We start from the raw sequence: 21,573 nt of genomic DNA on the forward strand, positions 1-21,573 counted from the left end.
GAGATATCTTATTATGGTGGCCTCGTGATAACATCTCTACTACCTGGTCGAAAAGGGTAATGAAATGGCACACTTGGTAAAGGGGCAAAGGTGCACATTCTTATCTTGTCTTTATATGCACACCACGGTGTAACCCTTACATCTCTTACCATGCGCGCTTCTTGGGATTTTCCCAAGGACAACATAAAGTCAGGCAGAACACCCCTTCAATAGTTCATTACCTAGATAATGGCTTGGGGCCATGTATTCTTCGACGAAAAGAAAGGAATGGTATCAAAGAAACTCGGCTCGACCAGAACAATCCCCTCAAAATCGATGTGTTTTCAATAGGATAAACAGGGTCTATCATCTATTAGCAGCCCGAAACCCTTAACAAAGATATTGTTACACGGTTTATCTTAGATGCCTCTATATCAAGCAAGTCACCTGAATTGGGCCTTCACCACGCCTTGCCATTTCCTGACACCTGGGTGACCATTTTAGATTCACCAAGGCGAGTAAAAGCAAAAGCTAAGTGGTAAGTCTAGATATAACAATTATCACACAATCTAAGCAGTACCTACCCCGTACCTACACACCCCCACACAAACATCACATCACAATGTCCGTCACCATAGCCGGAGGCGCCGGGACCCAGTACGACTGGGACACCGCGCTCATAAGCCTAGAATGGGGGGACCAAGACTGGCGGGACATCCTCACCGAGCGCGTCGCCGCCAACCTGCCGTGGGAGGAGCTGCAGCGCTCGACGCTCGAGTACCTGTGGGAGATCCACGACGTCTACGACCGGCGGCACGGCCTGTACCCGGAGCAGCCAGAGTCGGATCCGTCATTCCGGTTCAGCCCGGCGATGGAGGAGCTCGACCGCCGCGACGTGCAGGAGATGATGCGCTCGAGCGCCCTGACCGAGGCCCAGGACGCGCGCGACTGGGTCCAGGACCCGGACTGGTTCGAGCTCGGGCGCACGTGGCAGGACTACGCGTCCGAGTCGGAAGATTGGGTGCGCGACGAGGAGACGGTGCGGGACAACTTTTTCACGGTTGGGCTCGAGCTCGAGTTCCCCGTTGCCGTGTACCGCCGCACAAGGGCCGGTATCCCGGACCCGCATGAGCAGGAGACGCGGTGGCTGGCGAGCGATATCAGCGACGAGCACGGCGACCCGGATCCGGTGTACGTGCGCCAGGTCGCTGTGGACCGCGTGCTGGAGGTCCTCAACGCGCAGACGGATATGGTGTTCGTGCGCCGCGACCCGAAGGAAATGGAGGCGTGGACGAGGAGGACCGATTATACGTTTGGGAAGGACGCGCCGCCGGGTCCCATCGACGCTGAGTGCGAGAAGAACGCGCAGGACGCGCTTAATCTATCGCTGCAAATGTTCTTCAACCCGGAAGCGGGAGGAACACGGCTCGCCGTCGCAACGGAACAAGATATTCTCCACGCGGTATCCAACACACCTTTATACAACGTAGCCACCTACGCCTGGGCAAAAACACGCGCGCGTTTCGCCGCGCTGCTGCGCCAGCACATACGCCAGTCCCAGCGTGACCGGCGCGCCGTCCCGCTCCCCGGCATGAAGCCGCGGTACCTCGCCTTCTCGGTATACGCCATGCCCGACGTCCCCTTCGCGAACGTGCGGGGCGACTCCTACGCCGACGCGCCCGAGCACCCGTTCGACCCGTACCACTGGGAGATCATCAAGATCGCGACGCCGGTGCTGCGGGCCGACGCCGCGCATGTGCTGCACGACGCGCTGCGGCAGATATGCCGCGCCGTGCGCAACAACTTCCGCGTGCACCGCGACATCGCCGCGGTGCCCGTCACGACGCAGGTCAGCGTGTCGACGCGCGCGGGGTTCGAGTTGCTCGATATAAAGCGCTTCGTCACGCTCGTTACCGTTTTGCGCGATAGGGGTTTCGGCCGCCTTAACGCGGAGCACCGCAGCGCGCGCGCGTACGACAAGGTGTGCGGGCCGATCAAAAGGGTGTCGAGGCTCGGCGGGCTGTCCAACATGCAATATGCGGAACTGGAGGCTTGGGATGACTGGATTATGCCGCAGCCGCCGGGTGAGGAGCGCATGGAATGCATGCTGGAGATGGAGCGCAACATGCCGAAGGACCTGATACCCGCGCTCCAGGGCAAAGGTAAGCTGTCGGACCGCATCTTCTTCGCGGCGCTGTGGTCGTACGCTAATATGACCGCTATCGCGCGAGCGCTCAGCACCCCGCTCGTCTCGAAGAAGGCGGAGGTCATGGTGAAGATGACCGGCAACGGCAAGAGATCGAACCCGGTACCTCTGCCCTGGACGGGGCGTAACGGCGAGCAGGAGCTATACTTCGACGTGGTCGATGCGTACCGAGGCGTTCTTGAGTTTCGCCAGTGCGGGGGTTCCCTGGACCCTCATCACATCTTGTGCTGGACGGCTATCTGCTATTGCGTAGTGAGCTCGTGTAAGTTTACCGACGAGGCGACGTTCAAAGATCTCTTGTCCCGAATCCTCATCGGTGAAGAAACGGTTCTAGACGCCCTTCGCATACATCCTGACTTGCAGCAATTCTACATAGACAATTTCAATGAGCAGAAGGGATTCTTCGAGCCTGCCGATTCGGCAGAGGTCAGGTGGGCAGATCCTTTCTACCCGCGTATGCCCTAGATATACTGAAGATCGACGGGTTTTATCGTGGTTATTTAGTTTGTTGCCAAATCCATATTTGCCTGTCTGCATCTAAGAAATATTTTTAGTTAAACGAACGATATGCGATGATAGATTGGGCATTATGAGAACCTTGTTTTTACATCGTGATGAGAAGTGACCGCATACGTGAAGTATGTTGCGTAGGTAGAGATGGGAGAGGGCCATACCAGCTAAGTAGAAGCCGTCGGTGTGGGTAACTATTCTAGACATCGAAGAATATAATAGTGATTTCGTCTTTAGTAGAAATATTCATGAATACCTGTCCTTCAATGGATTTCAGCAACTGTTACTGCCGTCGAGGCCTGGCATAGATAAATATATTGGTCTATGTTACCTATGTCTCCTTTACCCTTTCGTCTTTACCTTTTCTTGCCACGGTTCGCATTGCCACCCTTGCTTCCACCCTTACCCTTCGCATCTCCTCCACCTCCGCCCGCCCCGCTCATCATAACCCTAAGCTTCCCAACAGGCACAACGTTGAAGATCTCCTCGGGCTTAATGGCCTTGAAGAGCTCGACCTCGCGGGGCCACATCTTCTCCTTATCTTCGCTTTTCTCGTCCACAACCCCTTTCTTCGTCGAGGCCGCCTTCCACGCCTCCAGGATTTCCTTGACAGCCTTGCCTTTCTTCTGTGTGCCTGGCTGTATCTTGACCTTGTACTTGCAGCGACCGAGCGCGCTGTAGGGTGCACATACGGCGATAACCTCGAGGATCTCGTCACCAGGAAGGGGTGTTCCGACAAGCGCGTCGAGGGGGGTTAGGTTAGCTGTTTCCTCGGCATCGAGCGTCTCAATACCTTCTTCGAGCATCATCTTGCGAACTTCCTCATGCTCGGCCGTTTCACGCTGCTGCCGTTGGTGCTGTGCTCGGCGGCGTTCAAGCGTAGCTACTCGTTGTGCTTCGCGTTCGGCCTTTGCTTTTGCCTCAGCTTCGGCTTTTTGCTTTCCTGCTGTAGCACCTATAAGAGCCTCGATAGCGGCACGGTCTTCTTCATCTTGGTCCTTGTATTTGGCGGCGATTTTCTTGGCTTTGCCTCGCTGGCCTCGTTTAGGTTGCTGACCTTTCTTTTGCGGTTGCGGTGTAGATTTTCCTGACGAGACAGGTTCTGGTGTATTTATCTTGGCTGAAGGTGCCGAACCAGCATCTGTCGCTGATTCTGCATCTTCCTCCTGTTCATCGGCTTCACCCTCTTCTGGCTGTGTCGTTTCGGCAGCACCAGCATTAGGGGCTTCCTCGGAGATTGTCAACTTGCTAACTCCCCGGCTAAGGAGGTTTCCTTCCGCAACACCCGGAGATTCATGTTCGTCGTCATTATGTTTCGAAGGTTGAAGTGGATTTTCTTTCAGTTCAGAATCTTCATCGACGTCTATAGCGCTGTTTCCCGAGTCGCTCTCCGCATCGTCATCTTTCGTGGTATCGGCTGTGGCTTTGCCGGCAATGGCCGTAGAAGCTTGGTTGCTTGATCCCACCTCTGGAAGGTCATAAAGGCGGTGTTTAACGTGCCTGGCCTTACTTTCTTCGCTGATCTTGAACATCAACGCAAGACCCAATATCAATTGCGCAGGGGGCAAGAAGTTTTTCTTTCCTCTGACCATGAAACTACCAGTTCCCAAGAACTCTCCGGTTGGTGCTGACTTTGATACTTGATCCGCGTTTACCCACCAAGCACCCATGCCAGCTTTGGAGTCCCAGGCGGACGAGGCGCAAACCGCTAAAGAACCAGCTTGTGACAGGGTGGACGGGGGTATAGGGGCATCAGGTGTGCTTGGACTATTTTTAATTATAACGCTCGGTGCACCGTGAAGGTCTGCGTGCACATAGACATCACCTTTCTTTAAATACCGTCTATAGAGTATCTCGTTTTGCTGGGCATCCTTGCCGCCGAGGACGAGATAACCATCAGACGAGATAAACCAGGTAAACTTCTCGAACCATAGTTGCTTTCGGATAGGTTGTAATACTGGCTTCTCCTGCTTTAGGCCCTTCTTTAGCTCTGTAGTGATCTTTTGCTCTGCACTTTTCAAGGCGAACTCCGACTGTAACATTGTTTTCTGTGCTTTCACAGCTGCTGTTTTTTTCTCGCCGTAGTATTCTCTTGCGTTGGCATAAGGGGAGAGGTCGAGGTTGATGTCAACCGCTAGCCGATTTTCGCTAATTTTCCTCATAGACGCCTCTGTACCCGCGTAACCGCTGTCGTCCGAGCTCACAGAGTCGGTGTCTGACGCGTCGTCTCCAAAGTATCCCTCCTCTTCAGGTTCCCCAAGGAGTACGGTGATAGTATTTTCGTTTAGCTTAAGAGGGGACGTGATAATAGCAGCCACCGGGTTGCCTCGTAGGCGTTCTCGATCGATAAGCTTTCCAATATCATCCCAGTCCATCCCCTGTTGTATTAGACCGTTAACGGCGTCTAAGGCTTCCTGGACTCTCTCAACATTCGCTTCGATCGCATTAGCCTTGCGGACATTAAGTTGTTGAACCTCTTGAAGGCCCTCGATTCTCTTTGCGTGCTCTGCTTTAGTAGCCTCCAGCTTTCGTTTAGCAGCGACCTCTCTCTCGGTTAAGCGCGACTCTAATTTCTGTCCTTCTATAGAAGAGAAGAACTCATCTACCATCTTATTGAAAATGTCGAAAGTAAGCACGATGCAATTTGGGTCTTCTTCGAACTGGCGAGGTAAAAATGGGTGAAAATCCTCGTAAAGCAAGTTGCCCTTCTGCTGTTGTTCTCCATCCGTGCCACCGGGTTCTACACTTTCGACGCCCGGTTTCATCTTAGCCAAGATATACCCTTTGCAAGTATCAGAGCTAGTGACCTCCTGAACGACCTTGCGACCTTCCGCGAGCGACTGTAGCAGGTGGTCGAGAAGTTCTTCGTTTTCTAATACTGTAGACGGGGAGACGCTCGAGTCGAAGCCGGTGACCCTTAATGCATGATCAACTAATATTGGGGGTAATTCTGTGATGGTTGTGGCAAGCCCCCTTCGTAGTTCGTCGCCTGGTTTCCTCTTGATTTTCTTACCCTTGGCCGCGGAATCAGCAGCCTTCTGGATTGCAGTCTGAAGCGCATCCCGTACACGCTCCTTCGTTAATGCCGGAACGCCGCCGTAGTTCTGTCTATTCTCTAAGGAGTATGTCATGCCAGCGCGCTGTGGCTCCTGACCTTCTCCTTCCGAAACATTGCGCAAAAGCACCAGAATCTTGAGTTCGTTGTCGGTCAAGATCACGTTACCTCCAGCAAAGAACTCCAGGTACAGCCGGTACCGGCCATCGCTGAACTGGAACTCTATTATACGATCTGTGCCGATTTGCGAAACCGCTGTGACACGCCGGGTTTTTAAAGCTTTGCGCAGCTTCTGTACGAAGACGGACGGGGCGGCAGCAGTGGTCCGCGCAAAGTCAGTCAGATGACATCGGAAGCCGGATTCTATGACGAGCTGCTTCTTTATCTCGGGTTTGGCGAACTTGAAGAGCAGGATTTTGGAGGACAGGTCATAGACGTTGGAAACTCGGAGGGAGACAAGGCTCGTCGATAGCTCGTGAGCGATGGCCTGGCGTAGAATATGAGCTAGGAATGTTTGACTGGAGTTGTTAAGATAATCTAATGACCTACCTTGACGTCTAACGAAGAGAATCTTTGCTTCATTTTCTCCTATCCATAAATCCGCCGCTAAAACCACTTCGAACTTAAGGTATCTCCGCCAAACGTATGGTTGGTGAATCTGGGGAATGACACCAAGCTCAAAGGGCACGCGGGGCAAAACCGCAAGTCGCAAGTCGCAATATCGAAACGGTAAGAACCAAACAGTTAAGTTTGATTACGTAATTTTCTTTACGTTTTAAGTTGCCGTTCACCTTGAATTGAGTTTACAGGGATTATGGGATGGCAACAAGAAACGTTGTTTTACACGGGAGCTAAACGGATTTGGAGGGGCCAAAAACGTCTCAAAATTCCATCCCATAACTGTTGGTTTACCGTTTACGTCATTTCTTTATTCGGTACATACAGCTGGGACTTTAGTACTTTATCCATCGGGGCAGCACTCACATAATTACATCATCAACTTCAATTTTGTCGGACGTAAAGCATCCAGGGAAAAGTATTTACAGCAACTAAACCGTTGTTCAAATTTTGATAAATATTGAAGACACTGATCTGATCTGGCATAGTATGCTCATATCGAATTCAGCGTCTGCTATGTATGTACAGAGAAAGTAAAGGCCTACACTACGCGTCTTCGAACAACTCGATTCCGTCCACTGCAACCTCGAAACCTGTCGCAGCATTGTTAGCATCCAATACATGTCAGCCTTTTGTTGGCAAATAACGTACCATCGCTTCCTGTAGCTCCGAAGGTGATGGTATTCACATCTCCGCGCTTCAAGAGGAGTTCGACTGGGGTAGATGAGTGATAGCCGGCGCGAGAGTTCAGGCTCGAGATGTTGACCGCGGGCTCGTCGTTGACGTAGATGTGCGCCTCTCCGGCTACGGCGGTGGTTCATCATCAGTTTCAACATCCTATTGACAATACTAAAAGGTCGCGACATACCTTCTGGGTTGCTGACTCGGTAGTGGAAAGAAAGCCATTGGCGCGAGCCAGTGCCGGTGACATTGTGGAAAGTCACTTCACTGGAGTCGCCAACTATCGAATAAATTAGTACATGTAATGGACTCCGCTCGACGAACAGAGCACAGGCACTTACCACCATGTACAGCACGCTTGGTCAGACAGTCGTGACAATCTCTCACCACTTCTCATCATTAGTCCTATAGGTTCAGACATGCTATTTCGAGGAGGTACGTTACCTGATCTGCCTGACAAAACAGCGTGCTCGGCCTCGTAGCGCTTCGCCGTGGTTGGGTAAGAAACCACACCAGTGTTGACGTCGACCTTCCACATAGAATGGTAGTCGATCGTGACGGTGTGGGCACTATATAAATCGAGTCTGCGGTTAACCAGCCTAGACTCCGACCAACAGAGTCCAAAAGTTTTGGATGACTTACCTAGCATCGATTTTCATGGGCGCCCACACGTAGTTCGAGCTAGCACCACCCGACGAGTCCCAAGCATCGCCCATGTAAATGTATGTGGTCGTTTGAGAGCCCGCGACTGTCAGTTCGAAGGTGTTCTGAGAACCATAGGTATTCTCCGCCTGGGGAGCGATGTCTGATCCTCCAGTCCAGGGGCCGTTGATCGAGGTCGACCAAAACACCTTGTTGGGGTTGGCGCGCCAGCCAGTCTTCCCCGAGACGATGAGGAAGTAAACCCCATCAGCCTTCACTATGCCCGGAGCCTCGTACGCGCCCGCCGCTACATATATCCGTTTAGTGCTTGTGGAGAAACTAACAGGCCTAGGTAAAGAACATACTGAGACTTGAAACCATGTCTCCAAGCGCACCGTCCGAATTGATTCGGTTGACCTGGACAGTGTTGTGGTCGGCGCTAGTCAGGAGGTAATAGGTTTCTAATTCATCGCTCTCATCAGTAAAAGGACCCCTCACTGTTCATCGGAGTGGACTCACGGGTGCTGTCATCATAGAACATGCCGGTATCCGAGTAGGAGTAATCGTTCGGCGGGATGTGGACCTTGGCGGATTGACTGTAGCCGCCTACGAGCTCCGACGACTTGAGGGAAAGGACATAACGATCTTGTTGACCAAATAACTACATAAGGACAATTTATCAGAAAATTCACAGCATAAAGAGGGAAACACTCGTTTTTCGGTATGCCATACCCAGAATGAACCATTCGGCTTCGCTATCTTAGGACGCCACATGCCAGTAATGGAGCTGGCTTGCTTCCCAAGGTTCGTCCAGTTTATAAGATCGGTAGACGAGTACATTTGCGGCGTTTCATCTTCACGATGTTGTCAGCTTCAGGTAATTGGTACGTCGAGAAGTTCTAGGTTATTTACTGCTAGCCGCCTGGCCAACCCAATAGAAGGTATCGCCGCGCTTCTCGATACCGCCGCCATGGGCGTCGATTTTGTTCCCGTCGGTATCAGTCCACACGGCTCCCGGGGCGATCCACGAGGCACCCAGGACGCTGGATGTCGCCCACAGAAGTGAATATGGCTTCATATTTGCGAGGAGGTAGCTTGTATTGTCTAATCGAGCAGCAATCCAGCCAAAGCCTACCACTAACAAGCTGCGCCGATCACTCCCTCCCCTATCTCACATTATATACAGAAACCCCTATCCTTACTATCTCGGCATAATGTACGGCGAGCATGGGCGGATAATTGAGTCATTTCCCTAATTTTTCCATCTGTCAATGCCACCGTTGCGGAAGGACGATCGGTTTGGGGGCCTGCGTCCGTATTCCCCTTTGTAGAAGGCGAGACATCACGGAAGTGCGGGGGAGGCGATGTAACAAGATCGTAAGGTTTGCCGCCCGGAATCAGATTTATTATAAGGTACCCTAAAATTATCTTTCATGCAACACGAATAGCTTAATCCTTAATATGAGTAGGTTGTTCTAGATGAAATCCTTCCATATCAAATGCAGGAACTCGGTTGAGTTGACGCGGTGGGCTATGGCTATTAAAAGCGCCAATGATAGCCTAGTTGCTCACGGAGATGAACAGCGTCCAAGATCATTATTAGCAATGGCAAAAATGGAAAAATTATTTCGTCAGAATTTCGGCGTCCTCTATTGTGAATGCAGAATCATATATACACATTCGAATTGCCTTGAGGCTATTTTACTATTACTAATAGCCCAAGATATTCTTGCATTTTTCACGATCAATCCTAGGCTCTCTTGCAGGTGCCCGCCTAAGTATACCTTGTGCGTGTTTATGAGACAGAATCAGGTTCGCGAGCAGGGCAAGTAGGCGACTAACTCTTTTGACGAGTGCTAAAGTACCTAGCAAGTCGATTAAACATCTAGCCCTGATAATGAGCAACAGTGTGTGGTCTTACGATGTTTAAGATGAACAATTCAAGATGATGCCATGCTACTTCCATACCCATACCCACAACCAAGCTGCATGCCGTGTGGATAACTGCAACATCGTGCATATCACTGAACCCACGCTAGGGAATACGAGGCTTCGAGTGGGAATTTTTCCACCCGCCCGCCGGGGCGCGTTGCATGTACACTAATACTAGCCTTAACGACAACCTCGCTGTTCGCCTAGTAGTATATACATACATACCGTATAATAGCACCAAATTCTTTTTTTGCCAGCTTGCGTCATATGGAGCCCCCGTAAGGGCGGCGATCAAGGCGGTGTCCGGTCGACGGTCCCGAAGCTCGTAATCGTGGCGGCGGAAAAGGGTTCCAGACTTTTTCTTTTTGCGCTCCACGAGGAACACCAACCTCCAGCTCCACGTACGGGTTTATGGGGAGACCCTCTATTAACTTGAACGAAAGGATGCTTTTGCAGGCGGAGAAGGACGACGCAGCCCCACGGCCCGGGCCCTTGCGTTTCCGTGATCTGGCAGAATAAAGCAAAAGAGAGGCAGTGGAGAGAGTCCCTTTGGTTCGGACCCGCCGGCGTTGTTTTGCTGTACGATGGACCGACGGGCGGGACGGGACGGGTTTTTGCCATCTCATCGCGCGCGGGCACGGTCGTGGAGATCGGGGTCGGCCAGCACATCGCCTAGGAAGTGGGCGACGACGGCAAGATCGAGTACAGCTCACCTATCCACCTAAATAGACACCTTATCTAGGTGTATAGCTATACGTACTGTACAGTATGTAGGTAGCCCAAGACTACGCGGTGTGGATTGATCCATGGAGATTCTCTCTAGTCGCGGTAAGGAGAGCCGGAACACGAAGGCGACGCCACTTCCCGGATCTTCAAGGTAATGGGAGTTTGCCACGACGGAGCTCCTGCGACGATGTCGCGACCGACTTCGTTGATTTTGCGGTGGCCTTGCTTGCTTCCGTGCAGAGAGGCGTTCGACGTGTCTACCCGAAATAGCTTATATGATCGCATGAGTACCACGCGGACACGCTATTAGGCTGGCGCATTGTTCCATATGATAACTGTTCATACAATGTTATGGCGATCTTATTGGGTCACGACCTTATTGTCGATGTAGGCATTGGACATTGTCTTCGGCGGAACTGATTGCCAACGCTGGGTGCTGGATCATGCAGTCCTGGACGTCAATTGAGGCGGGAAGTAAGAATCGTCTTCGTCTTTCCAGGTGTTCCACATTGATGACATTCGTATATGGTGGTTGTTGGGACCGTCGGTCGTCCGAGGGCAATGAAAATGGGTGCATTGTAGGCCAATCTACATCTCCTCTAATTGTAAATTGTCCGCAAACATATCCCTCAACGTACGTAATTAAGCATTTGTCGTTATTCCCAACGCACCTCCGCTGAATGAACCAAAACTAGACTCGATTACCATAATGCCACTTGGAAAGTTGAGTCTCAATTAGGTATTGATTTTTGTAAAAGCCGACATATCATTGCATTCGACTGCGTATAGTAGAGGCTGCCTATGTACGTTGCTAATTGAATTTGTTGGCATTTGTGACGACTATCTCGAAATCCGAGTTGTAGTCTTATTTTCAACCTATGTTCATCTTACCTCAGTCTTCCGAAATGCATCCAATCATCGCCCGAGGCTCGAGAAGGTATGCTACGATAGGTCACGTTAAGTCTAAATGGCCACCTGGATTTTTCTACGCCAAGATCGCCGTCAATAGTCGGACATTATCGAGCTTCTAGTCGCTAGCGGACAAACATCCCAGCTGAACAAGCTTGCTATCCTAAGTGCTAGAGGATGATCAAATCATTCGGAAGCACTCGGTACGAAATCTGTGTTATTGTAAGTAGGCGGTCTTTCCCTCTAGCTGGATACCTCGAAAGCACTGTTGACACTCCGAAATAGTTTGAATTCGCAAGATTGAAGCATTGGGCTTCAAAGTCTTGAAAATTGCTTTCCACCGTTTCAGAGCATCGGGACACAACTTGGATTCGTCCACTCGTCGGAAATAGAAAGGCGCTAACTCGTCGTATCGAGGTGAAACGGTTCTTCGAGTTCAGAACATGTGACGAAAGCTCAACTCTCAAACAACCGTTGACAAGCCAACTCTTTTTTTTCTCCCAAATTGCGAGGCGCGAACCTCGTAAAACCCCTGTTTTCCTACGCTTCTCCGCTTTAATCTATCAGGAAAAGATCGTAACCTAGCGCGTGTTCGCCTATCCGGTTGTCATGACAACGAAATTGGAGTCTCTGGACGATCAGGGGTAAATTGGTATCAGCAATTGTTGACGGCGCTTTTCTTTTAGTATTCGAAACGTGTTGGATGGAGAGTGCCGAGGTCGTTTGCTAGATGTCCGGAAAGTAAAAATCGATCAATTTGCAGCGGCCGGACGGCCAGGCGGTTTTCTAAGAATTTATCGAGATGATCAGTCGCACGAGATTGGGTGGAGGTACATCATCAAGGCGGACAGGGATCAGGATCTGTGGCCAAGTGGAACTTGTTTCTGGAGCTGCACGACGGAAAAGTAAAGCTCAATTGCTCAGCTCAGCTTGTTCCTCTGCATTGGGCCGTGCATAAGTGAAGCTGGGCTTGTGCACCATCAGCAGCAGCATAACCCAATGAGCGAAATCCACGATACTACGCGTAATGGGAGATGCCTTGCTGAAGCTGCAAGTGTCAGCAAATGGTGGTTGGAAATCATATCATTTCCAAGCTTTGATTCGTCGTGTATGCAAGTCTCGATTGAGCTTTCGAGTGGTTGGTTTCTTAGCTGCCCAGCCATCGAGAATCGTAGATGAATTGCATCTGCCAGCCTGCCGCCTGCCAACTTGCTTCGGAGAAAACGGTCCCAGCCTCTTCGATTTTCCAATTGTTCCAAAGCGGTAGGCTGGTATCACTGCATATGCTTTCCGATGAGACAGATCAGCTTTTCCAAGCAACGGTAGATGCCATCGTGCGTTGCGTTCGATGGAGAGCGGTCAATTCGTATTATTATGCAAACAAATCACTGTTTGAGCTTGATACATGTCAGTTCCATGGCTGATCGGGTCTGCCAGTTGTAGCTGAACGGCCACGCAGAGGCGATTAATTCTCAATGGCCGAATATAGTGCGTCTCTCCATCGTAACCCATCTATTGATTTCGTCCAAAACAAACCGAGCAAATAGAGAGGTGACAACCCCGGGGGATTGGCTTAACTGGCCTTTCTTATTTCGACACCAATAAGGGAGGTTGGACAGTGGTTGGACCAGTAGGTGGATCTGGTTCGATCTTGATCATCGCCGAAGCTCCAGGAAGACCCAGAAGGTCCCATCGTGCCCCCATCGTGCCCCAGAAGGCCAATGTCGGCTAGGTTTATTGGATGGGCTTCCCCGGCCAACGAGGAAGACGAAACAAGAAAACAGCAAGGGATAGAAATGAACAATTGGCCAGATCCAACGCATGTGGATCGAATGTAGCTTGGATATCAAGGACAGTGTCAGAGTAGTGTCGGTTGTAACTCGCGGCCCCCGTGCGAAAAGAAGAAGAAAAACAGTCTTAATTTCTTGATGGATTAGGTCCCCACCCGCTAGCCTATTCTAGAGTCAGATAAACAGACCACATCCCTGCGGACCCACTCATGTAAACAAGTCCCAACCACACAACCCCTGCATCACCTGGAGGAAGTAGCGGACACCCTTGGGAAAACAGGCAGGACACGCCCTGCCACGCCATTTTGCTCCCTCGGCAGGAGCAGCTCGCAGCAGCACGCAGCAGTACGATCAGTACAGTACAATACATCTGCACTGCCCATCTTTCTCCCTGCAGCTCCTCCTATTTCTTTCCTTCCAATAATCTGTTCTGACACTTCACCTCCTTTTCTCCCATTTGATCTCACCACAAACCCAACAACTCCTTCACACCCAACTCCAACTCACTATTCCCCGCTCTTCCAGCCTGAACCTGAACGAGAGAATCGAGTAAAGAAGCCAGCAACTCCCGCTTGCTTCAACTCCCTTCTTTTCTTTCAGATTTGTAGAAAGAAGAGCAAGAGGAATCTTCTTGTCTTCCTTTCGCCCTTAGTCGAAAGGTTGTCGAGGAGAGGACTCTCGCGCCGCAAAGGTCGCCAACCTGGACTTTGAAGCCCGCGTACCCGTCCCCTTCAGCATCTTCCCCCGCACATACAAGGAAGCTGAGGTAGAGACAACCACTCAAACCCACGAAGAGGTTCAGATCGATCTCCCCGCCAAACCTGAGAAAGCCGGACGGGAAGGTCAATACTCTTCTATCTCTGCTTCTGCTCAGTTACCTCCGCGTCGAGAGCAACGATTTAGCGAAGAAGAGGTCCGCATCACACGTGAAGAAGAACGTTACCGCCGTCCCGGTGCCCGTCGTGAGCATTTTGAGGAGCACAGGTTAGTCTTCACCGATTTTCTACTGTCAATCCCATTGTCAATCCTATTCCACAATTGCGGCCAAGACAACAAACAAAACGGGGCCAATGGCGACTGAGTTGTAATATGGAGGTGATGGAGGGTCGTAAATCGCCCCAAAGAAACTGGTTAATCGGATCGTAACATAATGTCACAATCCGCACTGGCCAGAGCTCCATTTGCAATTAAATTGGCCAATATGGAGCATGGGGCTCGCTTCATATTTTTCTCAGTGGCCCCCCTGCCTCGCTAGTGCTTGGACCCATACGAGTTTACGTTGACCAAGTAACCATTTGGTAAAGAAAATATCTTCAACTTCAATTCAACTAACATCAATCCTCTTCTATTAGACCTCACACTTCCTACTCGGAATCTCACTTCAAGCCTCGTCCTCAGTCTTCCTTCTCTATTGCTGAGACCTCTATTGAGATCGACCGCACGAACAAGCCAGCTCTAAGCTCTATTGATCGTATTGAACGCGAATACCGCGCTCGTGCCCAGCCTAACTACATCAAAGAAGAAGGAAAGGAAATTGGTGTTATCGGTACTACCGTTGACGTCCCTAAGCCTCCTCGCTCCCACTTCTCTGAACAGACCCACGTAACTGGTTCTACCATCGACCCACCCAAGCCTCTCCCCGTCTTCAAGGAAGAAGTTCGCGTATCCGAGACAACTATCGACCCACCTAGGCCCAGTTCCTCCTACCAAAAGGACAGCAAGATCGTTGAGGAAACCACTACTGGGTATCCTCGACACCGCCACACCCCCGCTAGCCAGAAGTCTAGAATGGGATATTACGACGAAGCGGGTAAGTCCATTTAACATCGTTGCTTGCCGTCAACATCAGTTCTAATCAAGATCATAGGAAACTATCATTCATTCCGACACAGTCTACACAAGATGGCCGACCGAGTCTTCCACCCCGAGAGCGAGCGAGTTGAGATCGTTCAATCTCGCTCCTCTACCAAGGGTAACGGAGCCCCCTCCGTCCCTAACACCGTTACTATCCCCTGCCACCATGTCCGCATGGGTGACATCTTGATGCTCCAGGGCCGCCCCTGCCAAGTCATCCGCATCTCTACTTCCTCTGCCACTGGCCAGCACCGCTACCTTGGTGTTGACCTCTTCACCAAGCAGCTTCACGAGGAGTCTTCTTTCGTCTCCAACCCTGCCCCCAGCGTTGTCGTTCAGACCATGCTCGGCCCTGTCTTCAAGCAGTACCGTGTCCTCGACATCCAGGATGGCAGCATCGTCGCCATGACCGAGACCGGTGATGTGAAGACTGGTCTCCCCGTCATTGACCAGTCCAACCTCTGGTCTCGCCTTAACCAGGCCTTCAACGCCGGTCACGGCAGCGTTCGCGTGCTCGTTCTCAACGATGGCGGCCGTGAGCTCGCTGTTGACATGAAGGTGATCCACGCCTCTAACCTGTAAGCGTGCGATGTTCGCTGTAGGTTTATGGGATCAACTGTTGTGTCAATTAGTGTCATCATAGCTGGAAACGATTTCTTTTGCACATGGTTAATGATGGAGTCGCGGTTGATCTCTTAAAGATTGCTTCACACATCTTCCGCGAGTAATTAGTATATGGATTGGAAAAATGGACGTTACGGATTTTGGCATGAGACAGTTGACGCATGTTCTGTATATGGATGGTAATTGAATGTCAAGCCTTAACGTACAACTTTTATGATCTTTTTATGAATGTGAATTTGTCTAGGATGTTTCAGACTTGTGACATTGTCTTAAGTAATGCATGAATCGCATAAGGTTCCGCAGCCATCAAGGTATTTGCAGTACACCGTAATGGGCAAGTCTGGCGGAGATATGGTCAGCAGAGCTTCTGTCTTAACCAATCAGGCAGGTGATCCTTCCTTATCCAGCATCTGTTGTGATAAGGTGCAATCGTATCATCCTCCCACCTTCTACCTTTAGATCCCTTATCCTATGTGATTCATAATCTCTAGTACTAGAGCATTATGTCGTAAAGTTCGTCGTAGAAAGCAAACTGAAACTCAAAATTATCTATTCGTGCAACTACCAAAGTGCTTATGAGGATAGCTAGATTGGCATCCATCTTCAATCTTCCCCCAACTACCTTATTTAAGTGATAAAGCTCATATCAAATCCCTCGTAGTTATCATTGATAATGGGTGCCCAGCAGTCTAAGAGTTCGCCTGAAGCGGCAGCGGTTGCTGCGCATGAGAAAGCCGTTCTCGAACGCCTACAGAGCCTCAGGTTTGAGGACGACTTCGTTCATGTTCACAGCGAGAAGGGGGCGTCATCCAATGGGCGTATAAGCCGACAACCGGAGGGGCTAGATATTGAGATCACTCAGGATTGGCAGTCTAAGTTGCTTTCAGATCCTAAGAACAGGTTCGTTGCTTCTTCCTGGACGTAATTCTGGATCCAGTCGTGGGACTAATAGCACCTTATTCTCGCCATAGATTGGCACTCTCTGCCCTCAGCTCTGCGAACCCCAAGGATGTCTTGACTGCCCGTTCTGCGAAGATCGCGGACCAGCAGGTATTCAATGTTCGCATACCATTCGAAGGTGCTCCCATCACAAACCAGCGATCTTCGGGTCGGTGCTGGCTTTTCGCTAGCACGAATGTATTCCGTATCGCTCTCATGAAGAAGTACAACCTCGACTCGTTCGAGCTCTCGCAAGCTTATCTGTTCTTCTGGGATAAGCTCGAGAAGTCAAACTACTTCTTAGAGAACATTATCGAGACCGCCGACCAGCCCCTGGACGAGAGGTTGGTCCAGAGGTTGCTCGCGGACCCTATCAGCGACGGTGGGCAGTGGGACATGGTATACAACCTCGTCGAGAAGTACGGCCTCGTGCCCCAGGCTCTGTATCCTGATAGCTGGAATGCCATGACGAGCAGCACCATCAACTCCATTATCGTCGCCAAGCTGCGCGAGTACGCGGTTGTACTTCGGAAATTGGTCAACAGTCCTTCTACCACAACCGCTATCCTCTCCGCAACAAAGGATAAGATGATGCGCGAGGTCCACCTCATCTTAACTCTGACTCTGGGACCGCCGCCCAGCTCAAGCGAGGAGTTCGAGTGGAGCTTCCAGGATAAGGATGGACGCGCACGAACTGTAGTCGCAACACCGCATCGCTTCGCGAAGGATATCTCGAGTCCCGAGTTCCGCATCAGCAGCTCAGCTGTCGCGAGCATGGTCTCCCTAGTCCATGACCCGCGCCACGAACCCTTGAGCCTACTTTCGGTCGATAGACTGGGGAATATCGTCGGTGGCCGTGGTATCACGTATATCAATGTTGACATGGAAACTCTGAAGCAGGCATGCGTAGCTATGCTGCGTGCGGGCCTGCCCGTTTTCTTCGGGTCAGATGTAGGGAAGTACAGCGAGCGCGTAAGCGGGGTCATGGATCTAGGTCTATTCGACTACGAGCTCGGCTTTAACGTTAGCCTCTACGGGAACCTGGATAAGGCGGCGAGACTCAGGGTCGGCGAGAGTGCGATGACGCACGCGATGGTGCTGACGGCGGTACATGTAGATGCGGAGGGGAAGACGGTGCGCTGGAGGGTGCAGAATAGCTGGGGCGAGAGCGTGGGCGAGAAGGGCTGGTTCGTCATGAGCGACGAGTGGATGGATGAGTTTGTTTATCAAGCTGTTGTCGACCCGAGGTTTCTGGCACGACGGGTGAGGGATGTCCTGGGCAAGGAGCCCGTGGTGCTGCCGCTTTGGGATCCTATGGGAAGCTTGGCTTAGGGGAAGTGGGGTTCATGAATTAAAGAATGGGGAGGTGAATGGATGGTGTTGATGATGATGGTATCTAGGCATGGATTTTCATCTTTTGGTATGGATGTTTCGAGTTTCTAGTTATGGGCATGATGAATTCACGAATATCCTGTTAGTGGGTAGCTAGGGATGGTTCTAGCTTGTACGGCTCTTGTGTCTTTACTTTGATTCCATCTGTTCATCTACTCCTAAATCGCACCGACTATAGTGTTATCGAATCTTACTTTATTTCCAAGTTCATGTTATACCTTTTACCTGCTCGTTCCTACCTACAAGACATGTGGCTTCAGCGAGCATTTCATGGCGAGAAGTGTGCCTATTGTCTAGAGCTTAGGTAGTATATAGCGAGATCGAGAAATTGAGGACCCCCTTCAGAAATTCATATAATTCTAATAATTATATGGATTAAACCCCAATGATGTCTTCTAACCCCTTTTCTATCTCAGGGGTCAACATTTACGCTTGGGATTAATTCCACCGGATTCCGAACCCCATTCACATACGTTTCACAATATTAAACATGATATAATATAATCTGAAGAGCAATATACCAAAGTACCGATACATTTTTGTTTCTACTACATATCTCGAGACGTTTTAAAAGCAGCAAGACAATAATCAAGTTCTTCCAGCGAGATTGGCGACGACTTGACTACGACTCATTCAACTGAGGCTTGCAACAATACATTTATCCTCCATCAAGAAATCCCATACTGAGAATTCGACACCTATTAAGCATCACGAAGCAGCCGTCGGACGGCCCTATCCGAGAAATCATGTGAAAACGACGTTGCCATACCACACAATGTCTTAATTCGCACAAGAAAGATCGTGTGCACCTACCCAATCTAGAAACCACAGCAGCTAGGCAAGCTTTAGATCTAATCTAAGGAGACAATCCCGACGAGGGGCTGGTACCGAGACAGCCCATTCCTCTCGCATAACACTATCGTGGGATGGCCCGTCCCGCGGGGGGCTGCTGAGCTGTCTCCCAAAGATCTCACCATCTCGATAATTTCATCGATTTTTTTTTTTTACCGGTCCACTAGGGAGCAAGCCTTCCTCGTAGATCTAGCCAGGGTTGGGGGGGAGCTGGGACCAACTTTTATCTACCTATGTAGGTACCTACTTCGGTATTTGCCAGGTTGCTTATTTCTCTGACGGGACGAACCGGCTATCGAAAGATGTCACGGCGTCGTCGGATCGCCGGGTTTCTGAGGCTTCTTAGGGGTCCACGTTCCCGGACCGCGACGCCACGCCGCAATGCACGTAGGGTCCCCCTTTACGCCTAGACATGTTTATGCCCTCTTGCCCTTTTCGCTCTCTCGCGCGTAATGAAGGCTGGTTACATATTACCTATCTATTTAGGTATGCGGGTATACAGGTTTTATGGTTTCTTTTGGCCTGCCAAGCAAAGCCGCGCAGGTGGCTTGCGTGCGCCAGCGTTATACGGCATACACTAGACGCAATATATAGGCCTACACAGGCATATACGAGGGAAGGGGGCGCGGGTATGGGGGTGTTAGATAAATGGTGCGGTCCGGCCCCTCGGTGAGGCTATAGTCGCCCTGCTTCTACGCACGCCTTGGTGTCTATGGTAGGTAGCGCAGAAGAAGCATCTTCGGGGGAGGGTATGGCAAACGTGATCGACCCGGATATGCGCGTCGGCGATTAGGAGACGCGCGTGGGGGGAGCCTCACTGTGTCAGCGGCGTCGCGCTGGGTGGGCGACGCGACTGTGGGAGAGGCTGAGAGGCGACCGGTGGTGTCGGGAGCGCGGCCTTTGTAAAGGGGGGAGGATGACGAAAGAGTTGTCGTAACACGGGTTTCGAGCGGGCGTAGAGATGTGAGATGTAAACACACTTGTAAGCAGCTAGCTCATTATTAGAGTTTTGCTTCTTTTGTCGCACGTTCTCATCCATCCATTCGTTCGTTCTCTACTGTAAGCCCACTGTTTAGAGTCACTCTGGGTAGAGGTTGTTATGATAACCGTGTTTGTCAGACGTAGGGATATTTTTGTTTGTAACCTTAGCAACCTTCTCTTTGCAACCTAGGTTGATGTCGAGGCGCCTTGGCTATTCGGGGTTCTCATCCTCCAGCCTCCCCCCTTTCGACCCAACGTGAGATGGTAATACAGATAAGTAAGTTATATGATACGACTTAAGGGTGATGACCTGGCATTTGTGTCACCCATCTCACGAAGGTCACAGGATTCGGGAGTTCCTAATATTGCCAAGTCAGTATTGTAGTCTTTTGACCGCTCGGGGTTTGCGAAGCTTCAGGGCTAATCGGGGAATACTTTCAGGTATTGGCGAGTCAAACTCGAGCTTCGAAAGATCAACATACATCGCGTGAGCGGCTTAGTTGAGGCATTGTTTGTCTCGTGTCTATTTTTTCTTTCTTGATGACGTTGATTTCGGATTATTATCAATCGAGGAAGTGATGTCAATGAAGAGGGGAGCGGTGAGGTCTACGATAATCTCCGGGGCTCCCTTGGGATGTGCAACGTGGTGGAATTTTAGTGACTTACAGGACGCGGCTGTATCTGTTTTATCGTAGCCTAACAATACGAACGTTCGCATTCCGCGTGTTCTTGTTGGTTCTTCTAGTTAAGCTTGTTTTCCAGCTCGTAGGGCTCAGCCTTCAGGGGTTAGCTCTTGTTGGCTGGCCTTACCCCTATCAAACCCCAGATCTGCCTTTCGTTCAAGCATGTCGAAAACGTGAAAAGCCCAACATCTTGTAGATACGCGGCGCTTAAGCTAATTACGCGCCTACAGAGACGATCTACTGCGTGTGCCCATTCAACCAGAAGCCCGTAGGGCCCGAAAGCCCCTAAGGAGTAACTGCTGTTCAAGGACCTATCCTTGATCATTGGGCATATCTTGACTAGATAGTACGGGCCACGGGAATAACACATCTCCTTGGTCGAACTAGCGAGGAGTCACCTCGAAGACGACTCTCCCTTATCGGCATAACATTGTATATTAGGCGCTCTATGCGAGTGGGACATGCTATTCACGCCCAATCTAGACTAGGAATCCTAGGTCAGCGGAGAAGGCCCATAGAGATGTAGCCAAAACCAAGTCACGACGGCGGAGTTGGCCGTGGGACGGAGCTGTTGCTACGGTCTCCTTGGGGATCTTCGTTCCATGCCAACCCTCACATACCTACGCAAATAGAGAGCGTGCGCCCAAGCAGGACAAGCAGGACAAGGTGAAAAATCGGGCATAGTTTCGTTCCTTAGTAAATTAATACGTACGTAACTAGGTAGCTGACCTATTCGAAGGTCGGATCCTACGAGCTTGATCATGATGGCGGTTGATTGCTACTCGTTCAGTCGATCCGTCACCCCAGTTGCTAATTAAGGCAACTCTACCGGTCTGGAAGCTGTCGAATAAAAAATGTAAGGAACTAGATTTGAAACAGACTACAGACGAAAGCCTTGGCTCGTGAGGAGCATGTGATTTGAGAGACATATTTGTCAAGTGCCGCGAGGGGTGTAGAGGAGTCGTCGCAAACCCATCCCTTATGTTATGGCAGCCCAATCATACAGGGGCGGTTGAACGAGTCGCCACTTGGGCGGCTTGCGTCGTCCTCACCACGGTAGACTGCAAATCGTTATTTGGTGGTTGAAGTAGTAAGTGGTTGTTTACATAGATACCTAGGTAGACTCTCTCGTGCTACTTGCCGATTCGGGCAATATAAAATTCTACAGCCCAAGGTATAGTACAGCCTGGCTGGGCTGAA

At 50.7% G+C, this 21,573-nt stretch overlaps 6 protein-coding genes across 6 annotated transcripts; 4 read left to right on the forward strand and 2 right to left on the reverse strand.

Annotated features, from left to right (window-relative positions):
• Positions 1-601: 601 nt before the first annotated feature.
• F4807DRAFT_457475 (uncharacterized protein) lies at positions 602-2,778 on the forward strand (the record flags this gene model as incomplete). Its single annotated transcript, XM_048001046.1, has 2 exons — positions 602-2,611; positions 2,740-2,778. 2 exons carry the CDS (start codon positions 602-604, stop codon positions 2,776-2,778), a joined length of 2,049 nt encoding a protein of 682 aa, XP_047857198.1.
• Positions 2,779-2,978: 200 nt separating this feature from the next.
• On the reverse strand, positions 2,979-6,405 carry F4807DRAFT_414034 (uncharacterized protein). The gene is made up of 2 exons (XM_047996932.1): positions 6,300-6,405; positions 2,979-6,237 (listed from the first exon to the last, which is right to left on the reverse strand). Exons 1-2 carry the CDS (start codon positions 6,330-6,332, stop codon positions 3,052-3,054), a joined length of 3,219 nt encoding a protein of 1,072 aa, XP_047857199.1. The 5' UTR covers positions 6,333-6,405; the 3' UTR covers positions 2,979-3,051.
• A 468-nt stretch (positions 6,406-6,873) lies between these two features.
• Positions 6,874-8,969, reverse strand: F4807DRAFT_345284 (carbohydrate-binding module family 35 protein). The gene is made up of 10 exons (XM_047995406.1): positions 8,604-8,969; positions 8,424-8,545; positions 8,211-8,352; positions 8,057-8,152; positions 7,692-7,998; positions 7,494-7,618; positions 7,391-7,438; positions 7,237-7,329; positions 7,020-7,172; positions 6,874-6,961 (listed from the first exon to the last, which is right to left on the reverse strand). Exons 1-10 carry the CDS (start codon positions 8,767-8,769, stop codon positions 6,915-6,917), a joined length of 1,299 nt encoding a protein of 432 aa, XP_047857200.1. The 5' UTR covers positions 8,770-8,969; the 3' UTR covers positions 6,874-6,914.
• A 5,429-nt stretch (positions 8,970-14,398) lies between these two features.
• F4807DRAFT_414044 (translation protein SH3-like protein) lies at positions 14,399-15,734 on the forward strand. Its single transcript, XM_047996933.1, has one exon. It carries the CDS (start codon positions 14,951-14,953, stop codon positions 15,482-15,484), a length of 534 nt encoding a protein of 177 aa, XP_047857201.1. The 5' UTR covers positions 14,399-14,950; the 3' UTR covers positions 15,485-15,734.
• Positions 15,735-15,839: 105 nt separating this feature from the next.
• Positions 15,840-18,383, forward strand: F4807DRAFT_414047 (peptidase C1B, bleomycin hydrolase). Its single transcript, XM_047996934.1, has 2 exons — positions 15,840-16,426; positions 16,498-18,383. The coding sequence occupies exons 1-2, from the start codon at positions 16,200-16,202 to the stop codon at positions 17,795-17,797; spliced, it is 1,527 nt and encodes a 508-aa protein (XP_047857202.1). The 5' UTR covers positions 15,840-16,199; the 3' UTR covers positions 17,798-18,383.
• On the forward strand, positions 18,384-19,740 carry F4807DRAFT_414048 (uncharacterized protein). The gene has a single exon (XM_047996935.1). The coding sequence runs from the start codon at positions 19,122-19,124 to the stop codon at positions 19,380-19,382; it is 261 nt and encodes an 86-aa protein (XP_047857203.1). The 5' UTR covers positions 18,384-19,121; the 3' UTR covers positions 19,383-19,740.
• The last annotated feature ends 1,833 nt before the right edge of the window (positions 19,741-21,573 follow it).

Source organism: Annulohypoxylon truncatum (assembly GCF_022578515.1).
Source record: "Annulohypoxylon truncatum strain CBS 140777 unplaced genomic scaffold F4807scaffold_6, whole genome shotgun sequence".
NCBI classification, from domain to species: domain Eukaryota; kingdom Fungi; phylum Ascomycota; class Sordariomycetes; order Xylariales; family Hypoxylaceae; genus Annulohypoxylon; species Annulohypoxylon truncatum.